Genomic DNA, 23445 nt, shown 5'->3' with positions numbered 1-23445 from the left:
TGTCTCCAGAAGAGATAACTACCAGAATAATGGATTGAAGATTGTAAATACTGTTTAAATGATTTTGAGGATTGATAAATTTATTCGAAGTATAATCTATATTTAAATGGATGAAAGTTTATATGTTTGTAGCGCCATAACTCTGGAATTATTGAACGGATTGCCACCGAACTTGGCACAGGTACTTCTTGTATTTCAGAGATGGTCATAGGTATATTTTTATAGGGGATGGAGCATAGCAATTGTCATTAACCGAAGGGGGGGGTCTGGTCATGAAAAACTTCATATAATTTGACGACAATTGATACGTTTTGAAGACCATAGAAAAATTTTGCATACCAAAGATATGATAATATGGGGGGGGGGGGGTAGGGGGCGAAAGTAGCAAGGGCCTTCAATATGGGGGGTGTAATGTTTGTAACGGCATAACTCGGAAACCACTGAACGGATTGCTATCAAACTGGGCACAGGTACTTCTTGCTGTTCAGAGATAGTCATAAAGATTTTCTTGAGGGGGAGAGTGTGTAGTAAGAGTCTTTAACATTAATTTGACGAGAATCTATAATTTTTAAAGATCATAGATACTATTTGCACAAATTAGATACAATTATAAGGGGGGTTAATGTAGTGAGGGCCTCTAAAAAGGGAGGTGTGTTGTTTGTAACGGCATAACTCCGGAACTACTCAAGGGATTGTTATAAAACTTGGCATAGATACTTTTTTCTTTAGAGGTGATCATTAGGACATTTTCAGGGGAGAGAGTGTGTAGCAAGTGTCCTTAATATGGGGTAATGACGAAATTTATTTATTTTAAAGAAAATCGATACTTTTTGAAGACTATACAAACATTTTCAAAAACTTCAATATGGTCTTAAGGATATTTGTGGAAGGTGGATATAATGAGTGCCTCTAAAAAAGGAAGAGTTGATAGAACTTTCCAAAACACGATACTTCTTGCTAAGTACAGATATTGTTTGCACTCCAGATGATCCTATGAGCATTTTAAGTGGGAGGAGGGGTGGCTGGATAAAGTAAGAGTCTCATCCAAGGGAGTAAAGTTCAAATTGGTAATAGAATCGACCATAACTCCAAAACAACTCAAAAGATTACCACACCCAACATAACACAAGTTATTATTTCAGTTCATAGGTTAGATATCTTAAAGGGTTAGTGTTTGTGAACAATCGACATTTTTCAACAGACACAGATAATTATAACAACTAAAGGATGGTCGTAAGTATATTTATATGCGTAAAGGATAGCAAGTGTCGCTAATCAGTCGGTGTTGAACAGTCGTTCGCACCGCACGCGTATAGCTCTTGGCTCCTGGAATTTTTTTCTGGCTACCTAGAGTTTCATTGATTCAAGGCTTCAGTCTTTTTCAAGGCTACCTGAATCACTTACTAAGTGATACAAAGAGTGATATTAGAGTGACTAAGTGATACAAAGAGTGATATTAGAGTGACTAAGAAATTAATCAGCCTTTTTTAAGGCTAGCTAGGAGTCTAATCGAAGACTAATTTAGCCTAGTTAATTTAATTTAAAATTTCATTAATTTCAAAAATGCCTGCGTCCAACCGGAAAGGCAACAAGCCTAAGGCTAAAAATAATTCAATACGGAATAAATCCGTTATTCAACATTTTTCTAATAACATTCACGATCTTATAGAATCTGAATGTAAAAATAAAAGACAACGGACGGATTTCCCTTCCGTTGATCCTATGCCGTCTAACAATATTTACGAGATTCTTCCTGAATCCGATTGTAGCGACATAGAAGAAAATTCTTCAAAAATTCCCAAAATGGACGCTTGTCGTTCTGGGAAGAAACATCAATCTATGCCACCAGTGACGGTGATGATTTCCGACTTCAAAGCATTCCGTACTGAGCTTTCTACTTTTCTCCCGGAAGTAAAAGTCTCATTTCAAATCGGACGAAGAGGAGAATGTCGAGTCTTGGTGGATGGATTGGAAGATTACGAACGTCTTATTCGATATTTGTCCGAAAAACTTCATAAATTTTATTCATATGATATAAAATCAGACAGACCCTTCAAGGCTGTCTTGAAAGGATTATCAAATGATCAAAGTATTGATGAAATTAAAAATGAAATAAAAGAATTGCTTGGTTTTGCCCCTTCCCAAGTAATACTTATGAAAAAAAGAGCGAATGGTACTTCTAAACCACGCTCTGGAATTTCCCATGAACTTTACCTAATACACTTCAATCGAAGTGATGTAAACAATTTGAAAACTTTAGAAAAAGTACGTTTCATTTCCCACATTAAAATTCATTGGGAACATTATAAACGGCATAATCGTATTGCAAACTTAACGCAATGTCGTCGTTGCCAAGGCTTCGGTCATGGAACCAAAAATTGTCATATGGATATACGGTGTTTGAATTGTGGTAAATCGCATTCGAAAGACGTTTGTCCAATGAATGAAACCACTGATAAATTTTCATGTTCAAATTGCAATGGAAATCATAAATCCAATTATTTGAAATGTCCTGTCAGGGAAAAAATTTTAAACGCTCGTTCGCTTAGACAACAAGTCAAATCAACGACCTTAAATTTACAGAACATACCTGAAAATTCTTCTAAGGCACCTGCCAATTCGTCTTCTAACGAAAACAATTTATTGACAGGTAGATCGACCTCGTCATCATCTTCTTCTAATGTCAGTTATGCTGGTATATTAGGTAGAAAACTACCTCCTATTTCTTCTAATGTAAATAATCCTAACGAAAACAATTTATTAATAGGTAGACCGGCCAAATCACCTTCTTCTAATGGCAGTCTACCTACCAATATTCCTTCAATGCCATTCGCTTCTTTAAATGAAGTCGATTTAGGCGATATAACTGAAAATAAAATGATCTACCTACAAGATCAACTTTTTCAAATGATCATCCAAATGAATTCGACTTCATCACTTTTTGAAGCATTTCAAATCGGATGGAAATTTGCAAATAATATTATAATGAATTTAAAATTTAACAGTGATGTTAAATAATTATTTGAATATTTTAAATTGGAATGCTCGATCTTTGAAATCGAGTGAAGATGAATTTTATAATTTTCTCAAAGTTCACAAAATTCATATTGCCATTGTGACAGAAACTTTTCTTAAACCAAATGTAAAATTGAAAATTAATCCACATTATGTGGTTCATCGATTTGACAGGTTTACTGGAATTGGTGGTGGAGTTGCCATTTTTGTCCAACGGCAAATTAAACATCGAATTTTACCTTCTTTCAATACTAAAGTTATTGAAAGCTTGGGAATCGAAGTTGAAACCATTCATGGAATTTATTTCATCGCTGGAGCATATTTGCCATTCCAATGCACCGGCGAACAATTAAATTTCTTTAAAGGCGATTTGCAAAAACTTACAAGATATCGATCGAAATTTTTCGTAATAGGGGACTTAAATGCTAAGCATGTCCAGTGGAATTGTAGGCAAAATAACAGTAATGGTAAAATACTTCATAATCAACTCTCAGCTGGTTACTTTACAGTTCTTCATCCCAGTAATCCTACTTGTTTCTCTTCCGTGAAAAACCCGTCTACAATTGATCTGGTTCTAACAGATCAAAGTCACATTTGTAGTGAACCGATTACTCATGCTGATTTTGACTCAGATCATCTTCCTGTAACATTCAGACTTTCCAACGAAGCTATAATTAATCCAATTAGTTCTATTTTCAACTATCATAGAGCTAATTGGTTGGATTACAGATCTCACATTGAAAATCATGTGGATCATGAAACTATTTTAGAAAATTCTGCGGACATCGACACAGCAATTGATAATTTGAATCATTATATTATCGAAGCTAGAAATCTTTCAGTTCCCAAAGCTCAAACTAAATTAAATTCTCCTATCATCGATGACAATCTTCAACTGCTCATTCGGTTGAAGAATGTTCGTCGACGACAATATCAACGTTCTCGTGATCCTGCTATGAAAAACATAGTTAAGGATTTACAAAAAGAAATTAAACATAGATTTACTCTTTTGCGAAATGAAAATTTCGCTAAAGAAGTTGAACAAATTAAACCATATTCTAAACCTTTCTGGAAACTTTCTAAGGTTCTTAAGAAACCTCAGAAACCAATTCCTGCTCTCAAGGAAGGAAATCAAATACTTCTTACAAATGGTGAAAAAGCTCAAAAGCTAGCTCAGCAGATCGAGAGTGTCCACAATTTTGAACGTTGTGAGTCCTATTGAAAATGAAGTCTCACTGAAGTATGATCATATTTCAACCCAAGTGTTATCACACGATGACATTATTGAGACGAATTTTGATGAAATTAAATCAATTATTAGGAAACTCAAAAACATGAAGGCTCCTGGTAATGATGGAATTTTTAATATTCTTATTAAAAATCTTCCCGATGTTGCCTTGAGACTCCTGGTTAAAATTTTCAACAAGTGTTTTTCATTAGCTTACTTCCCAAAAAGATGGAAAAACGCTAAAGTAATTCCTATCCTAAAACCTGATAAAAACCCAGCAGAAACATCAAGTTATCGCCCAATTAGCTTACTTTCTTCTATCAGTAAACTTTTTGAAAAAATTATCTTGTTAAGAATGATGACTCATATAAATGAGAATTCAATTTTTTTACCAGAGCAGTTTGGATTTCGTCATGAACATTCAACTACTCATCAACTTGTCAGAGTAACGAACATGATAAAAGCAAATAAATCTTCTGGATTATCCACTGGAGTTGCTCGTCTAGACATAGAAAAAGCATTCGACAGTGTTTGGCACAAAGGTTTAATAGCAAAAATGTCTGATTTCCAGTTTCCTATATATTTGATCAAAATGATTCAAAATTACTTAACTGATCGTACTCTTCAGGTTAGCTATCAGAATTGTAAATCTGAATTGCTACCCGTACGAGCCGGTGTTCCGCAGGGTTCGAGTGTAGCTCCAATCTTGTATAATATTTTCACTTCTGATCTTCCAAATCTACCCGTTGGTTGTCAGAAATCGCTATTCTGTGACGACACAAGTCTGTTAGCCACAGGTAGAAATCTAAGAGTGATCTGCAGTCGCCTACAAAGAAGTTTAAATATTTTCAGTGATTATCTGTCAAAATGGAAAATTAAACCAAATGCAGCAAAAACGCAATTAATTATCTTTCCTCACAAGCCAAGAGCTTCTTTTCTTAAACCAAACAATAATCACATTCTCAAATTGAATGGCTTGGAATTGACATGGTCTGATCAAGCTAAATACTTAGGTTTAACGTATGACAAAAAGCTCACTTTCAAGGATCACATTGAAGGAATCCAGGCAAAGTGTAATAAATATATTAAATGTTTATATCGTCTTATAAACAGAAATTCTAAGCTCTGTCTAAAAAACAAATTGTTAATTTATAAACAAATTTTCAGACCAGCCATGCTTTATGCGGTACCAATTTGGTCAAGCTGTTGTTCCACCAGGAAGAAAACGCTTCAAAGGATTCAGAATAAAATTCTGAAAATGATTCTGAAGCGTCCTCCCTGGTTTAGTACAAATGAGTTACACAGACTCACAAATATAGAACCATTAGATGTAATGTCACATAATATTATAAGCAAATTCCGACAAAAATCGATGCAATCTTCAATTGAATTGATTCGCTCTCTGTATTAGTTAGTAAGTTAGTATATAAGTTCCTTTTCCCCATTACACAATACAAGTAGGTTTAGAATTTTCCCTACACAAAAATCTCAGAATTGCGGAAGCAAATGATGTCTTCATGGTAATAACCAAATCATATATATATAACAGGGCTGAAAAGTCACCACTTGTGGCTGAACATCCAATTTAAATCTTAATAATTTAATTTTAACTCATATTCCAATAAATAGTTATTTAAAAAAAAAAATAAAAAAAAAAAAAAAATAAAAAATAAAAAAAAAAATAAAAAAAAAATAAAAAAAAAAATTAAAAAAAAAAATTAAAAAAAAATTAAAAAAAAAAGTGTCGCTAATAAAGAAGCTGGAAGTCTAATTGTTTGTATTTATCAGCAAAGTTCCATAACAACTTAGTAAATTATCACCAAACTTGGAACAGGTATTTTTTACAATTTAGTGGGGATCGTAAGGGTATTTTTTTTATTTTTCTCGAGAGGGTGTAGTTCGTATCAATTGCCTCCAAAAAGGGGGTGTTTATTGTAAAATTTTCTTATTTATCGACAAACAAGAGAGGGGAAGGATTCAGACTAGGAGTAGCGGGTCCTAAAAATCAATTTTCATCTCCTATTTTTTGTAAAATAAGAGAGGGGCAAGAATTTTAAGGTCTTGCTAGACAGTATTTCTATTGTTAATTTGAATGCAAGACCTTTCATATGAATTTAAGTTTATGAAAATCGGTTCAGCCAACTCTGAGAAAAAGTGCATTCAATTTGTTGTACACACACATACATACTTTGCCGATCTCGACGAACGATTTTACAGCATGACCACAAAGCACTTTTTTGGTGTTAAATGGTTAGTAAAATCGATTCCATGTATTTAGAAGGACCGCACGAAACGCTATCATATTCATTTTACCCCAAGTTCCCTTTTTATACTGCATTGTATTCAAGCTTAACTATATAACATGAAACCGAAGAACTTGCAGAAGAGCCAATAGAGTGTTTCCTATGTAAAAAAGTCTAACAAATCGATTGCATATAGTTTTATTGACAGCAGAAAACACATTGTACCGTTTTACCCCCATTCTTTTCTCGTTATAATATTCAGTTGAAATATGATCTACAATCCAAAAGCAGATCCAATGCGATCTATCAATATTGGTTCATAAGACGTGCAAAACATCTGTGATCCAATTAAACACAATGAGAATGACAGTACTAGCCTGTTTAACCCGTTTTACTCCAATTGATATCAAAAGTCGTATTTCTGGTTAAACTTTCTGTCGCATACCGAAAGCAGGATGATTGCGGTTGATGAAAATCGATTTATATTACGAACTATTTTCCAAATGTGGAGCAAAATCATAAGACTCAGTTAAAGGATAAATTGGCGTAAAACAGTATAACAAGATTCATGCGGCCATTGAATCCATCTGTAATCTTATTTTTAGGGCTTTCTTCGTAATATCAATCGGTTTTCATCAACCGCAATCAGTGTGCTTACGGTATGCAGACGAACGTTTAAACAGAAAATCGACTTATGAAATAAATTGGGGTAAAACGGGTTAAATAGGCTAGTACTGTCATTCCCATTGTGTTTGATTGGATTACAGATGTTTTGTACGTGATATGAACCAATATTGGTAAGTTATATTGGATCTGCTTCGGGATTGTAAATTTGAATTCAACTTAAAATTATATTTATGGGAAAATTGGGGTAGCACGACGCATGCGATCATCTGTTAATTATTATTTGAATAATTTGAAATTTGAATAATTAATGAATAAACTTATAAAACCGATACACTGAAGAAGGATGCAAATAGCACTCCGAAATACGTATCTGTATTATAACGTTTTATACACTTTCGGAAAAATAGTGACTGTGAAAATAGTGACTTTGTGAGAGTGTAATGACGTGATATAACATAGTGGAATTCAACGGTACAACAACAGTACTATTAGTGACAACATTCTACTAACAGCTCAAACAAAAATTTAGTATTATTTGAGGTTATATGCGAAACATAGAACTGTCTTGTTCAACCAATATTGGTCCAAACACCGATCAGTAGAACTTTTTTTTGTAAATTCATGGAAGAAGATGACTGGGGGTAAAACAGAATATAGTAATTTGTGGTCAATCTTATTAAAATCAATCCATTAATATAACTTATGAGCATATCAGGAGTACCTTCCGATTGGTCGAATTGAATTTTTTCCTGAGTTTCACAGTTAGTTTTCGAAGTAAAGTCAGAAAAAAAGAGGAATTGGAGCAAATCGGCCATGATAGTGAATTTTGCGGATCTTCTAACTATCATAAATCGATTTTAAGGAAAAATTTGCATAAGAAATACTAACTTTGAAAATATTTTCCTTTGTTTTTATATAATTATTGAGCAAAGTCGCGTGTTTGATCGTTTTTTCCCCACTGTGCATTGGGTATAAAGAACAGACTCGGATTGCAGATATAATATATAAAAAATACTCAAATTTTGTCAGCTTCGTCTCTTAATTTTAAAATGAGTAGATAGGTGGTAACTCAAGTTTAGAGTACCTGCACTTTTTATGAATTTGAGAGGTGTGTCACTCAATTTTGAGTTATGTACAATGAGGGTGAAGGTAGACCATATTGTCGGCTTTCTAGAAATCACAACAGGGCATATAGTCAAAATGACTGACCCTTACCATTGAGCTGCAATAGTGATGGGCAATACGGCTCATTTCAATGAGCGGCTCTGAACCGAACGCACTTTCGTAAGAGCCGGTTCAATTGAACGGCTCATTGGCTCTTTTTCAATAAACGTCAATGTGGAGAAACGGTTCGAGAGAGTGAGTGTGAGAGCCACGAAAATGCATGAGCGGTATGGGCGATCTAAATTTGGGTTTCACAACTAGAGGTGTCCATGTGCGAGGAAGCGGGTTATTGAAATAAATAAGTTGAAATTCCATTTGGAAAAATACCTATTTTTCTACTCCTATTACGACAGAATTCTTTGAAAATTCACTGCTGAATAAATGTTCCTATGTATTTTTGACAGCTTCATTAGAAAACATCATCGTTTAACCACAACGTAAACAAATTTGGTCGTACACAGGCACACAGATTTTCCAAGTTGAAGCGCAGATTTTAAAATGGCAATTCTGCTTGGGAGCCGCGGTTCAATTTTGAAGAGCCGTGGTTCGTTCACTCATTGCTACGAGTCGGTTCAAATGAACGGCTCGTAAGCGCTCGCCCATCACTAAGCTGTAACAACTCAACTATGAGAAGAAGAAGCAACCACTGATCTTCAGGTAGCGCTTCGCCGTGGTCACGGGAGTTCGCTGCCTATCTCGGGGTTTCACGCACTTTACCCAAAATTTTGAGAAAACAGGGAAGAAAACGGAAATTCCAAGAACATACGATTCTAGATAATTTATTTTTCTATCGATTCGTATACAAATTGTGCCTGATTAACGTTTTTATCGAAAGATTTCGTGCGAGTTATAAAAATAAATGAGTTTTTCCTTATTCTTTCGCACGCACACAATGTCAACGCATGCATTGGGGTGTGCAAAATGCCACAAGCGGTAGACGCTAAAAACATTTCTTTTGTTTTCGATGTCCGTTCTCTCTGCGTAAACGTTGAATATAGATGAGTAGAAAATGTAAGTAAGTGTTACTACTTTGTAAAATAATTTCTATTCATGTTTTAGTACCACCAGAAATCAGTAATGATTTTCATCGCTACTAGCTTTGACGCTTTGTTGAAAACGTAGCGCATCCCTACATATGCGAGTTGTTTATAGCGAGAAAAGAAAAAAAGAAAACAAAATGTTTAACAAAACTCGCACGAAATCTCGCGAAAGAAAAGCTTTCTAACTGATATTTTTCGCCAAATGCATAGTAAAATGATTTATCTACAATCGTATGTTTTTGATTTTTCGTGAATCGGATAAATATTGGAGAAATTGGCAATTTAGGATGAAATTCCGGCGACAAAGCAAGAGGAAGCTGTTCATTAGTTATCGTGCACACAAGTTTGACAGTTTGTTAAACTTTGAGCAATTATATCTCAGGAACAACTGGATATTTTTATATAAATTTTGCACTATGGTCTTTTTTGATGAAGAATAATAACTATATAAAATTGAAGATTAGGCAGCCCATAGTTGTTTTTAATCCACACTCGAAATACAAGAACGAAAAACGCCGTTTACAGGAGAAAAGCTCCCCAAGCTTTAGTTCACCTTTCACTAAAACACAAACTAATAAAACAATGTACTCGGAAATAGTATGCCATTCAACAGATAAAGAAGACTTAAAAAGGGGTTTGAGGATACACCCAAATAGAAGTGCAGAACCGGTGAATTGGTGAACAAGGTGTGCAAGGTGTCATGTGCTAGTGAGTAGATACGTGTTTTTTTCTCCGTGTTCTACTTGCGTAGGTGGATCGTCATGCGTGCCACATTCGAGTCACTAGGCTCGGTTGTTTTCTGATCACTTACACACAATCTGCAAAATATTGTTTGCTGAAAAAGAGAATTAGCTGTTTTTGACTTTTGGTTACATTTTAAGAATAGATGTGAAACGTACACCGAAGACTCAGCTGGATAATGGATCACTTCAATAGTTATCGAGCTTCGGCTTCGGCATACAACAATGCTAGTGAGATCGTGAGGATGCGACACGAAATGCGTGAGAATGATGCACAATGCGTTCTAATGGTGAATGGTTGTATGCAGTATGTGTATGACAGCGAAATAGCAAGCAATTACTAAAGCATCTAGATTGCTCAGGTGACCCTCGCTCGGTTCGAACTCACCTGGACCGTCGAATTTTGTAGTCGCCAGTGACATTTGTCGGTCTCATATTCCCTCCACGCATTTGATTTCTACGATGCGAAGACGAATGGGCATCATCCCCGCTGTAGCTGGAACTGGACGAACTCCGACTTGAACTGCGCAGATAACCTTCTTCGTAGCGCTTCTCCAACGTACTGCTTCTTGATCCGGAGCTTTGCCGGGAGACCAGCGATGACTGCGAACTGTTTGTTTCCCCCTTGCGACCCTTACTGCGATCATCCGGTGTTCGGGATCGCTTCTCCGGAGTAAGCGATCGTTGCTTTTTCAAGTTTCGCATACTGCCGTAGTCTTCGTTGTCGTACAGCCGTTCCGGAGTTAACGAGCGCTGAGGTTTCAGTGGACTATGCGCGGCTAAGGTGCTACCCGATCCGGACATTCCAAACAGGGACCTGCCCTTCATTTGATTGATATAGGAAGTGGATGATTTGTAGCTTAGGGCCAACGAGGAAGATTGATCTTCGCTTACATCCTCTTCGTCGTCTTCGACGCCATCGTTGGAGTAGTCTAAAATAAAAACATTGTTAGAGCATATGACTGGTGGAGAAGATTGGCCCCATCTTACCCGATCTGGCACCACTATCACAGGAGTTAAGTCGAGTGTTGCCAACTGAATCTGACCGAAAGCCGTACGTGGGTAGTCCAATGGTTGTGTTGGATTTGGTAGAGAACTGTGAACGCCGAGATCGGTTACCGCTACTTGCCGCCGCTGCTGCCGCCGCCACCGTCGCGTTGGAAGACTTCAACTGAGAATCAAGCGATTTGTTTTTGTCGCCGAAACGCTTCAGTGATTCGTACCCGGAACTGGTGACGCTACTGCCGGGGATTGTTTTCGGGAAGATAGGAGAGTGGTCCTTGGATAGTTGTGTATTTGTGGGTTTTTCTTTTTTGGTAAGATAATTAGGTGAATTTCCGGTCAGTGTGGAAAAGGTAGGGGATTTATTCCGTCTGACGAATGGTTGGTCCGTCGTTTTGGGCATCGGTGCTGCCAAGGTAGATTCGAAGTCGAAGCTTTTGGAGAACGTATCCGAGTAGGATTGTTTCGGTTTGTATTGCTGAGCGGTAACGCCGGGTGTGGTGTAGCGTCGGTTGTCGTACTCAAAGCTACGGGAGAACACCATTCCTTTGGGGTTTCGATTCTCATTATCGGCGACCGAGAGGAAAATGTGCGTGCCCGGTTTGATTTCACTAAGGCGAGTTTTGTATTTAGAATCTTGGAAGGCCGGCGGCGGCGAAAGTATCGGCGTAACCGGCGGTGGTGAATTGTCCGCTAGGTTTCGTTTGATTGGAAGGCAAGCCGGTCGACTACTGCCCGACAGTTGCGGATCTATTTTCAGGATTGTCACATTGTCTTGTCTGTGTATCTTTTGGATTTGATTTCTTCGTGCTTCGTTTCGATTGATTAAATCTTCCAGTTTGTTTCCACGGCCGTAACGGGTTTCATCATACTCGATATATTTCCGGGACACTTTCTGTCCCGCCACGTCCGGTTGGTAGGACCTGGCACGCATGCTACGTTCCGATGGATACATCGGCGGTTGGCTGACCTGCACCCATCCGGATTTGTTGAGGAAAATTTCATTCTTTTTCAAATTTTCACCGAACAAATAGGTCGGCTTATCGTTCGAATTTCGGTAGTGCATTTCTCTCGTTTGTTCTTCCTGGGCCCGTTTATCCTTTAGTTCGTTACCGGCGGTATCCTTTCTTGTCAACACTGGTGATTTAGCATAACTCCCGCCCGTGTCGTTACCGTCGGTGGCCGTCAGAAAACTATTGTCCGATGAAGTCGGATCTTGCTTCACGGGAATTTCGGGCAACGGAAAGTCGACGATATCGCAGTCATCGTTGGCGATTAAATTAATCTCATTATTGTTATCCACGGTGTCGTCATTACTGCTCAGGGGATCGGAACTTTTCCGTCGTTCCTGAAGCGACTCCGCCTGGGGGGGTTTGAGCTGCTTAGTGTGAGCCTGCTCGTCGTTCGCTGACGGTAACCGAAGTTGGGTTGAACGTGACGGTGAAGTGCCTGCCGTTGGGGAGCTTTGTTCCACTGATCTGAAAAGAGGATGAGAGCAAACAACAGGAGAAGCGTTAGACAATATTTTGATTCATGGGTGGTTGTTTTATCGTTTGTTCTTTGGTGGAGTATCTTTATATATGTACCAGAAAATATGGCGGTGCTCTAATCGGATTTGGAAATGGGGTTTTGCTTGTTTATAGTTCTTATGGTAGAAGAGATTATTTTCCAATTTGCAATAATAAAATTTGCTTCAACACAGCGAAAATCATATGCCTGTATTCGTTTCTTGGTGTTCGCAAATTTGAAATGAATTCATATACAGGTGTCCACTGATGTAGGGGGACGAAAACTAATTCCCCAATGATGCAACTTATGTTCGATCGTCCAACTGTAACTCTCTCCAGGATGCTTGAAAAGCCATTTCCTCTTAGGTTGATTGGATGATGCTGTGCGGTTGAATACAATTCCAGATTGATAAACTTATCCCATTTTCATTTTGCACAATCAACTCCGACAGGCCATTTGGTTCTTAGATCCTGTACATTGCCGTTCGTTCGAATAAGGATGATTTGTGTCCTGACTTTGCAATCATACAGAGTGCGGTTTGTTTCCCTATATGTTTAGCGTTTTGAGATAGTCGGAAATCATAGTTTTCAAATCAGATTATGAGGAAGTTTGTTAGTGTATCACGTTGCTCGACTGATAGAAGATAGTTTGCTCTTTATGTTATTCGTGAAAACCAAAAATAGATCTTCAGTGGTTTATTCTGTCGAACAGAAATTTTGATTAGTTTTGGAATGACATCTCTAACTAATCTGAATGTAGTTTAAGTTGAATAGGAATTGAATTTTTTTTGGAAGAGTTATAACATCACGCGATCAGTTATTCAATAAAAAATCAGTTAAAATTTAATGACCGCTTAAACAGTTCACAATGGGTGAAAAAGGGATCGAATACGCGACGGCTTTTCTGGACCATTTTTTTTGTGTAAAATTATCAGTAAAATCGATTCCACGTATTTAGAAGGACCGCATGAAATACCATCATGTTCATTCTACCCCAAGTTCCTTTTAACTACTGGATTGTGTTCAAGTTTGACTATATAACATTTAACCGAAGTACTTGCAAAAAACCGGATAGAATATTTCTGATGTGAAAAAGTCTAACAAATCGTTTGCATATAGTTCCAAGAAACTCATTGTACCGTTTTGCTACATTTTATTTATTTATTTATTTATTTATTTATTTATTTATTATTATTCCTTCATCTGACCAGATATAGTCTACATGAAGCATTGGAAGGGGAAAAGCCCAATTGAATATCCAAGCAGAAACTATTTTCAATTTGGCATAAAAACCCCTACTTCTTTTCTAATTTCTATGGTTGACTGAATTGACAGTATAATAACATCACAAACAGTTTCATATTACATAGGTAAATTGACATATTGTTTTTACATAAATTCTCATACACTAAGTAAATCTCTTAAGTCTATCTTTGAAATTATCAAATGGATTGGAAAAGTCGAAAACATCATAGACATTGTTAAAAATACAACACATCCCCCTTATGGGTTCGTTCTGTCCATAATCAGAACGTTGATGGGCAGGTCTTAAAAAGTTCCTCGATATTAAAGTTCTAGGTGGTACGTTAATATTAACTCGAGAAAGTATATATGGAGCGTCAATTTGACCGATTAATAAGTTTTCCAATAAAAGCGGCTTCCAATAAAAGCGGCAAGCGTGTCCATACCAAGCTATCTGCAGCGATCTGTATAGGATGGTAATTCTGTAGGGTTACGCCATGGCAGAGATCTTAGAGCATAACGAATGAACCTAGCTTGAACTGATTCAATTCGGTTAATCCAGACATCTATGTAAGGATCCAAACTACAGAAGTTTCAAGGATTGATCGCACAAGGGTGAAGTACAGTGATCGAAGACAATATGGATCTTTGAACTCTTTTGCTATTTTGAATATGAATCCCTTGTTGCAATAATATGACAGTCGTGGTCTCTGAAGGACAGCTATGTATCCAGTAGTACACCAAGATCTCTGACAACTGATACTCTCTCGAGACATTCTCCGGAAACAGTGTAGCTCCAAATAACAGGCTTTTTCTTGCGTGTGAAGGTAACTACAGAACATTTGGATACACTTAGCGTCAATCGGTTACGCGTACACCAATCACAGAAAACATCAAGCTGTTTTTGTAAAACAATGCAGTCCTCTTCGGATCGAATGATGAGGAAGAGTTTTAGATCATCTGCATAAATAAGCTTACATCCTGGTGGCAGGATAAAGCAAATAAAGAAAAATAAAGAAAACAGCAAAGGTCCTAGGTTGCTACCCTGAGGTACGCCTGACAAGTTGGAGAATTTATCTGACTCGTTATTTCCAAGTTTGACAGAGAGAGTTCTACCAACGAGATACGATCTGATCCATTCAGTGAACGTTTTGGAAGCACCCAGTTTTCGAATTTTCGCAAGTAAAATAGCGTGATCCACGCGATCGAATGCTGCTTTCAGATCAGTATAAATCGTGTCCACCTGTGCCCCATCTTCCATAATTCGAATGCAATGCGATGTAAACTAAGCTAGATTTGTAGCTGTAGATCTGCCTGGGAAAAATCCTTGTTGATCTGTCGATATGTATGTTTCAATTTCACTGAACAGAACATTGCTCACGAGAATCTCGAATAATCTAGATCCGGCGCAGAGTGATGTAATTCCACGATAGTTTTCTACATTTTGCTTATTTCCTTTTTTAAATACGGGAAACATGTATGATTTTTTCCAGCATTGCGGAAATATTCTTTGCGAGAGCCACTGATTGATGGCTAAGTTTTAAGGGAGAGCACAAAGCATTTGCACATCTTTTTTTAATATAATAGCAGGAATGCCATATGGACCAGACGATGATGATGACTTCAACTTATTCAATGCAGTGAGTATATCAGCGTTGGTGAACTGGGTGTTATTAAGGCTAAGTACATCACTAGGAACATCTCTTAGGCCGGACTCCACCTGTGCTGATGTAGATGGCACAGTCTCAAAAACACTTGAAAAGTGTTTAGCAAACAGTGTTTTAATTGTAACCTTCGGAGAAGATTCACTTAACTCAGCATATGAATATTAATCCACCAATGATGACACAGAAACCGCTGAGCGTTGAACTTCACGTATTTTGACGTGAACATGTCTTTCTTTACTATGGGGCGCCTATTTAAAATTCGTCCCTCGAAATAATAGGTAGAACTTAATCGTGAATATCTCTTGTTGTACTTAACGCGTCAACATAATTCTTTCTCCATGTCATCAGAAATATGATCAGCAGTTTTCTATATATATATACTCAGTTCGAAAAAATCTTGTGAATTTACATCTTATAAGATGCACATAAATGGAGCGTAATATTTCACACACAGTTTTATTCAAGAACATGTAAAATAGTATGATTTGAAAATTACATGGCTTAAATTCGAACGGAATAAAAAACAAAAGATCGGTAGCAGCAGCGCAACTTGAACCGAGAAACACTAAATCACAAGCACATCGGTTACTATAGACTGACTATATCTGCTCATTGATTAATTGATACATATTATTCCATACGCAGCGGCACTTGGTAGCCGAGTGCAAATTACACCCGGAGCGTGTAAAATTCTGTGCGAATGGAATATTGTTTGTAGAATTTTTTCACCTGTAAAATTCATATTTTTTTCCTGTGAATAAAAAGGATGTATGTTTTAATGTTTGTAAGGGCATTACTTCGGATCTGCTGAACGAATTGCCACTAAACTTAACACAAGCAGTTTTTGCTCTTCAGAGATGGTCGTAGAGGTATTTTGAAAGGGGAGGGCGTGTAGCAAAGTGTCATAAACAAGGGAAAAGGAATTAAAAAATCATTTAACTTGACGCGAATCGATACGTTTTGAAAACCATAGAAACATTTTGCATATCTTAGATATGATTATATGGGAAAGAGGGGGGGGGGTGGATTTAGGAAGTGCCTTTAAAAAGAGGGGTGTAATGTTTATAACGGCATAACTCCGGAACCACCGAACGAATTGCCACCAAACTTGGAGAGGTACTTCTTGCTTTTCAGAGATGATCATAAGGGCATTTTTATGGGAGAAGGAGCGTAGCGAGTGTTTTTAATAGGGAGGGGTCATGGAAAAATTTATCTATTTTGACGAAAATCGATACAAAAAAAGCCATACATACTTTTATATTAACTCAAATATATTTAATGTAATGTAAGTAATCTTTCTAAGTACAGAAATTGTTTGCACTTTAGATGATCCTAAGAGCCTTTTTAAAGGGAAAGGGAGGGGGGCGGCTCGAATTTTGCGGAAATTGACATTATTCGATAGGCACAGATATTTATAATAACTATAAGATGGTCGTAAGTATATAGTATTGTCCCGGGTTGGCGGTTCAATGCAAAGGACGCTGGTCATACAAGCCAGTTGTCGTATGTTCGAGCCCCGACCTGGAAGGATTCTTAGTGTCAGTAGGATCCATAATACTAGCCATGCAATGATTCTGTACACTAAGAATCGGCTGCGAAGTCTGTTGAAACAGAAAGGCCAAATTCCACCACAGGAATGTAATGCCAAGACTTTGCTTTTAAGTATATTCATACGCGTGAAAGGATAGCAAGTGCCGCTAATAAAGAAGCTAGAAGTCAAATTGTTTGTATATATCGGCAGAGCTACACAACAATTCATTAAATTATCTCCAAACTTGGCACAGATACTTTTTTACAATTAGGTTTTTGTAAAACAAGAGAGGGGCAAGAATTTCGAAGTTATGCTTCATAATATTACTATTGTTAGAATGAATGGAACGCAAAATTTTTAAAATAATTTTCTAAAGATCTCATTGCCGAAAAACTCAATGAACTATTAAAAAAACTTATTCTGTATCTGCCTATGAACCGTCTAAGTTGCGTTTCACTACAGTCAGAGTATTTCATTGGGCAGGACTATTTCGAAATTTTTTTGCGGCCTTACCTTCTCGAAACATTTTCCAGCAACGCCGGTTAATTCAGCTAGTTTATCATAAAATTCTCAACAGTGTGAGATAACCATAAATAACTCAAAAATTATCGATTTATTAATGTAAAGTCGCCATAATTAAGTTCAGTTTTTGCAATGACAGAGTGGAAAGATGATTTTTGGGAAAAAGATACGCTCAGAGACAGACCTCGAACCTGCGTTCTTATGCAATCCGTGCATACGCGTTATCATTTCGTCACCCTAAGCTATGATAGACACGACTCTACCATACCACTGGGTCTGGTAAGCGTACATCGAAAATAGTCTAAATCCTGGCCACCTCACGACAGCTTTCATAGAGTTTGTCGCTGACGATAGCCAGGCAGCGACTGGCACAGTAGGGAAGGCAGCAATTGGTTAAAAACATACTCTCCTACCCAGTGCTTGAGCGGAAGAATAGGTATAGAGCGAGAAGACTAGTGTTTGTTTTCTGATGAACAGAAAGGATGTTTGGATATATGATACCGCTCGTGAGATGGCTAGGATTTAGACCATGTTCGATGTACGCTTTACCAAACCCAGTGGTGTGGTAGAGCCGTGCCTATCACAAGGCTTAGGGTGGCGAAATGGTAACGCGTATGCACGGATTGCATAAGAACGCAGGTTCGAGTCCTGTCTCTGAGCGTATCTTTTTCCAAAAACGTGCGTAATCCACCTAGCAGTGAGATGATACCTTTTTTATCAATCCGCATGTGTTTTTTTGCATGAATACTCTTCGGTGTTTCAGTTTTCATGACATTATTTTAATGACTGTCGCTTTAAGCGACAATTTGAGATTTCCATCACTCATTACTCTATGATGTCGAAACTGTAAATCGGATCGAATTTGAATCCAAAAATGGGACAATCGATTAAACATTCCATGATATGTCGAAGTAAGTTCCACTTTAGAGTTTTTCGTAATTATTTATGGTAATTCCAGATCCGGTATTCAGGAATCAGCATAACCCAAACCGATTCGTATGGCCATATGACGAATAAATTGCAATCGTTTTAAGTCTAACTTTAAAGCTTTTCGGGATTGTCATCTTCTATATCGGTTTGTATTTTAAAAATTAATAATCCTATAATTCCAGAATCGGTAGTCGGAATTGGAACGAATTAATTAAAAAAACTGAAAATCAGTGTAGACATCTTTGAGAAATCGTAGTACGAATGACATTTTTGGGAGCCTTCCGAATCGAAAACTGAATGCCACTAAAACTGAAATAAGTTTATTTGGTTATAGATTATCCAAATCTGACAACCCGATAAACCTGATTAATTATGTGAAATAGACATTTTTATACTAATCACCATGTATCCCCTAAACCGGAAGTTGGATCTGACTGAAAAGCAAGATGTTTTGTAAAATCTTGAAATTTTTCATTTGAATCTTAGATGATTCTTAGATTTCATTTGAATCTTAGATCGGTTCAGCCATCTACGAGAAAAATGAGTTACACAATTGTAATTTCGTTTCACATATCATCCTGTAGTTCCGGAACCAGAGGTCGGAACCAAACATAATTCAGGAACCTTGTTTGGGAGCATACGACTGTTCAAATGAAATTGATTTTGTAGAAAACGGTTGAATCATCTTAAAAAACGTGCTTAAACCACCTAGCAGTGAGATGATACCTTTTTTTTATCAACCCGCATGTGTTTTTTGCGTGAATATTCTTCGGGGTTTCAGTTTTCATGATATTATTCTAATGTCCGTCGTTTTAAGTGGCAATTTGAGATTTTAATCACTCATTACTCTATAATGTCGAAACTGCCAATCGGATCGAATTTGAATCTAAAAGTGTAACAATCGATTAAACATTCGATATGTCGAAGTAATTTCCACTTTAGAGTTTAGGGTAATTTAAGGTACTTCCAGATCCGATATGGCCATATGACGAATAAATTGCAATATTTTTGAGTCCAGCTTTTCGGGATTGTCATCTTCTATATCGGTTTGAATTTTAAAAGTTTATCATCCTACAATTAAAGAAGTCAGAATTGGATAAAATTGGATTTATTTTAATTTGAACTTTTTTTCTAAAATTCGATTTGGCTTTTTTTGAGAAAACGATTGAGGTTTGAGAAAAGATTCGATACTGGAACCGAAATTCGAAATTCGGTGTAGCCGAAGTCAGACAAATTCACCTGAGTAGCTGTATAGTTTACATTTGATTCAAAATGTTTGAAAATCAATGTAGACATCTTTGAGAAATCCTAGTGCGTATTAAATTTTTGGATGCCTTCCGAAACGAAAACTGAATACTACCAAACATGAAATAAGTTTAGTTGGTTATCGACTATCCAAATCTGCTAACCCGCTAAACCTGATTAATTTATGTGAATAGACATTTTTATACAAATCAACCTGTATCTCCGAAACCGGAAGTTGGATCTGACTGAAAAACAAGATGTTTTATAGAATCTTAAAACTTTTCGTTTGAATTTTAGATGATTCTTAGATTTCATTTGAATCTTAGATCGGTTCAGCCATCTACGAGAAAAATGAGTTACACAGTTTTAATTTCGTTACACATATTATCCTGTAGTTCCGGAACCAGAGGTCGGAACCAAACATAATTACAATTGTGTTTGGGAGTATACGACTTTCCATATGAATCTGAGTTAGTAGAAAACGGATAAGTCATCTTCGAAAAAAATTGAGTGAAATTATTTGTCACACACGCATTTGCTGATCTCGACGAACTGATTCGAATGGTATATGGGTGTTATGTTCTTACAGCATTTATTGCTGTAAGCAGAGCTGCTAAATGTCACTATCAACTAGCAACTTTGCAAGACGAAGATTGGAAAGTTTATGTCACTGGACTGCTGCCAACCAGGCTTTACCAATTATCATACATTGAGTGTCTGAGAGCCGATCTGTCATAACTTAAATTCTCTTGATATTATGCTCACCAGGACGCTCATTGATTGCCGATGCGATTGATATTATGTTCATTTCTCCTGTCACTCCTTGATTGCGATGTGACTAAATATTAATCAAGCAGCATGAACACTGAAATAAATTCATGTACACCAAAAAATGTTCGAGTCCTGTCTCTGAGCGTATCTTTTTCCAAAAACGTGCGTGATCCACCTAGCAGTGAGATGATACCTTTTTTATCAATCCGCATGTGTTTTTTTGCATGAATACTCTTCGGTGTTTCAGTTTTCATGACATTATTTTAATGACTGTCGTTTTAAGCGACTCCGAAAACCGATGACTTTTTACGAAGAACAATGAACTTTATCAATTTTACTCTCATGGATTTTTTTTACTTCAACAGGAAATAGGAGAATGAGAGTGAGAACAAAATGCGTCACCTGTCTTTGACTGAGTATACTTCTACTTGGTTATTGAACTATCGAGTATCTCATTTGACAGACACTTTGACCGTACCGATTACAGTTGACGATGATTTTAGTCAGTCTGTCAAGGTCATTTGACATGACTGACAAATTGCAGCTCTGGCTGTAAGTAGTTTAAATCAATATAATTATGGAATTGCTTTCAACTCGAAAATTCTGCCATCATCTGGTTTACATATGGCATATTCGAACGATTATGTTACCAAAAAACGAACCGTGCTAAAATCGGTCCGAGACAAAATATCATGCTATACACAGTCTCTTGGGTACTTAGAAACAAATGTATGTAACAGTATAAAAATCGTGTTTTATGTTGCTCCCTACCATTTCTTTGCCAGATAGCGCTCAAAACTTCTACTGCTGGAATAGGGGAAAAAGTCGCTTACACAAAAGTTTCGATATCTTCGTTAAAAATGGACGGAACTCAACAATCTATGACTTGTTCGATAGGTATTACTGTGCGGAATCTAAGTTTGAAAACATATTCTGTTTTTAAGGCCAATTGTGACAGACACTGCCAAAAAAATAAAAATTTTGTCATAAAACTTCGTATAACTTAAAAAGTAAACATCCGATCTCAAAACCATTCATTAGCGTTCTGGGTGACGAGGAAACCTTTCATTTGCGACTAATTTGATCAAAATCGGTTCAGCCATCTCTGAGATCTCGACCTCTTTGTTGACAACACACATACACACACACATACACACACACGGACATTTGCTCAGTTCGTCGATGAATCGATTGGTATATGACATTCGGCCTCGGAAAATGTTTTTAAAGTTTGAGCAAATGATATACCAATATATATTATATATATATATATATATATATATATATATATATATATATATATATATATATATATATATATATATATATATATATATATATATATATATATATATATATATATATATATATATATATATATATATATATATATATATATATATATATATATAAGGTGAAATAGTTATAAGGACAATAATACAAATCCAATCACAAAGCATGTTTCATGCAATAGTTTCAAAAAAAAAGAAAAGATTAACACTATTTACTTGAATTTAATACAAAGAAGTAACAGGAGCGCAGGACTTTACTAGAACGAAAACAAAAAAGTGTTCTAACCAGCCCGGTGGAAAGCCGCTATACCAAGTGCTATTGTAGTCAACATGGCTTCTCAGCAGAGGAATGGTTCAAACGCTGCGCAATACTCTGCACTCCTAATTTAATTAGACTATAAGATTTATTCATCTTTGGAATTAGTCTTTTGTCTCTATAATCAATTTTCAGGACGTTTTTTTGCGCTGAATATTGCTTTTGCGTGTTGGGCTTCTGACATCTGAATAGTGAAAACCGCTGCATGGCTGATAATCGTGAAATGATCATTCATATTCATGTGTGAGTTAGAAGAATATCACTGTTCTGATATTGAAACTAATGATATTTTACCCATACGCAATGGCGATATTTGACTAGGTGATAATTGTGCAACGCCGATCAGAAGTGATAATGCTGCCCTAATATCAATCTCAGAAAATCAATCGAATTTTTGGTTTTCATGTTCGGTGATGATTTTATAAACATATAATCACCGACGATAGTTATCGGTGATGATAACTGATTTACGACTTTTTGAGAATGATAATGCTAACACTGTTCATGATGCGCGGACTCCTGGGGGTCCGTGAAATATTTTTTGGGAGCCGCCAATCACATTCATGAAGAACTTTTTTGTCGTGAATACGACTTACTTTACTATGGGGTGCCTTTTCAAAATTAGCCATATGGAAAAATGGGCAGAACTTAATCGTGAATATCTCGACTTGTATTAATGGCAGCAACATAATTCTTTCACTATTTCATCAAAAATATGATCAGGAATTTAGGATAATATTTTGAACAGTGTGAGATAACCACAAACAACTCAAAAAATAAGTTTTCTGAAAATTTGAAAACAACGCGGAAAACTCTTTATTTTCGCTTGGGGTTTTCGCGCAAGGACGACGATTTTTAGGGTAGTCAGGCACATATCTTCAACTGAACGTTATTAAAGGGGAACCGTGGTCGAAAATCGATCATTTCTTCTTGTGCGTTGGATGGAAGCAGACGTCGGGCGAGAATACGTATTCAAACAGCGGCATCGGAGAGCGCCCTTCTGCGTGATTAAAAACCTCAAACGCTCAGGTCGTAGTTCTCATTTGCCTTCAGGTCGTCACGGCAAGAAGCCGCATTAAACCAATTTCGCATCATTTGGCACTGCGAGCGGATGTGTCGGTTTGTTCGCAAAGCTAGTTTCAATACAAGCAAGAACGACTGCATCAACTGCTGATGGTTTGCATTGGAGAGAAAGAAAACAAGAAACGAAGAGTGGACAACATTATATAAAATCAGCCGTTCTAATGGCTCTTAATGTTATCTAAAGAACTATTACGATTACTTCTTTGCAAATCGAAGGTAGAAATCATCAGTTTAGTGAAAATCCAAAATAATTTGATTTGCTTCGTTCACTTTTCGCTG

The 23445-nt window shown here is 36.8% G+C and overlaps 1 protein-coding gene across 4 annotated transcripts in view; it reads right to left on the bottom strand.

The window, feature by feature from the left end:
* The window catches only part of LOC131439010 (uncharacterized), an 803522-nt gene that overhangs the window by 195770 nt on the left and 584307 nt on the right, over positions 1–23445 (bottom strand). For 3 of the 4 annotated variants that reach the window (XM_058609483.1, XM_058609481.1, XM_058609482.1), the window contains 3 exons: positions 11048–12537; positions 10446–10989; positions 10129–10152 (listed from right to left, as the gene is read on the bottom strand). In XM_058609483.1, coding sequence (XP_058465466.1) covers positions 10129–10152; positions 10446–10989; positions 11048–12537 — 2058 coding nt within the window. The remainder of the gene's footprint in view (positions 1–10128; positions 10153–10445; positions 10990–11047; positions 12538–23445) is intronic. The other variant, XM_058609484.1, reaches the window with a different exon arrangement.

This window comes from Malaya genurostris, chromosome 3 (assembly GCF_030247185.1).
Source record: "Malaya genurostris strain Urasoe2022 chromosome 3, Malgen_1.1, whole genome shotgun sequence".
NCBI classification, from domain to species: domain Eukaryota; kingdom Metazoa; phylum Arthropoda; class Insecta; order Diptera; family Culicidae; genus Malaya; species Malaya genurostris.
This window is presented reverse-complemented; position numbering and strand designations above follow the sequence as displayed.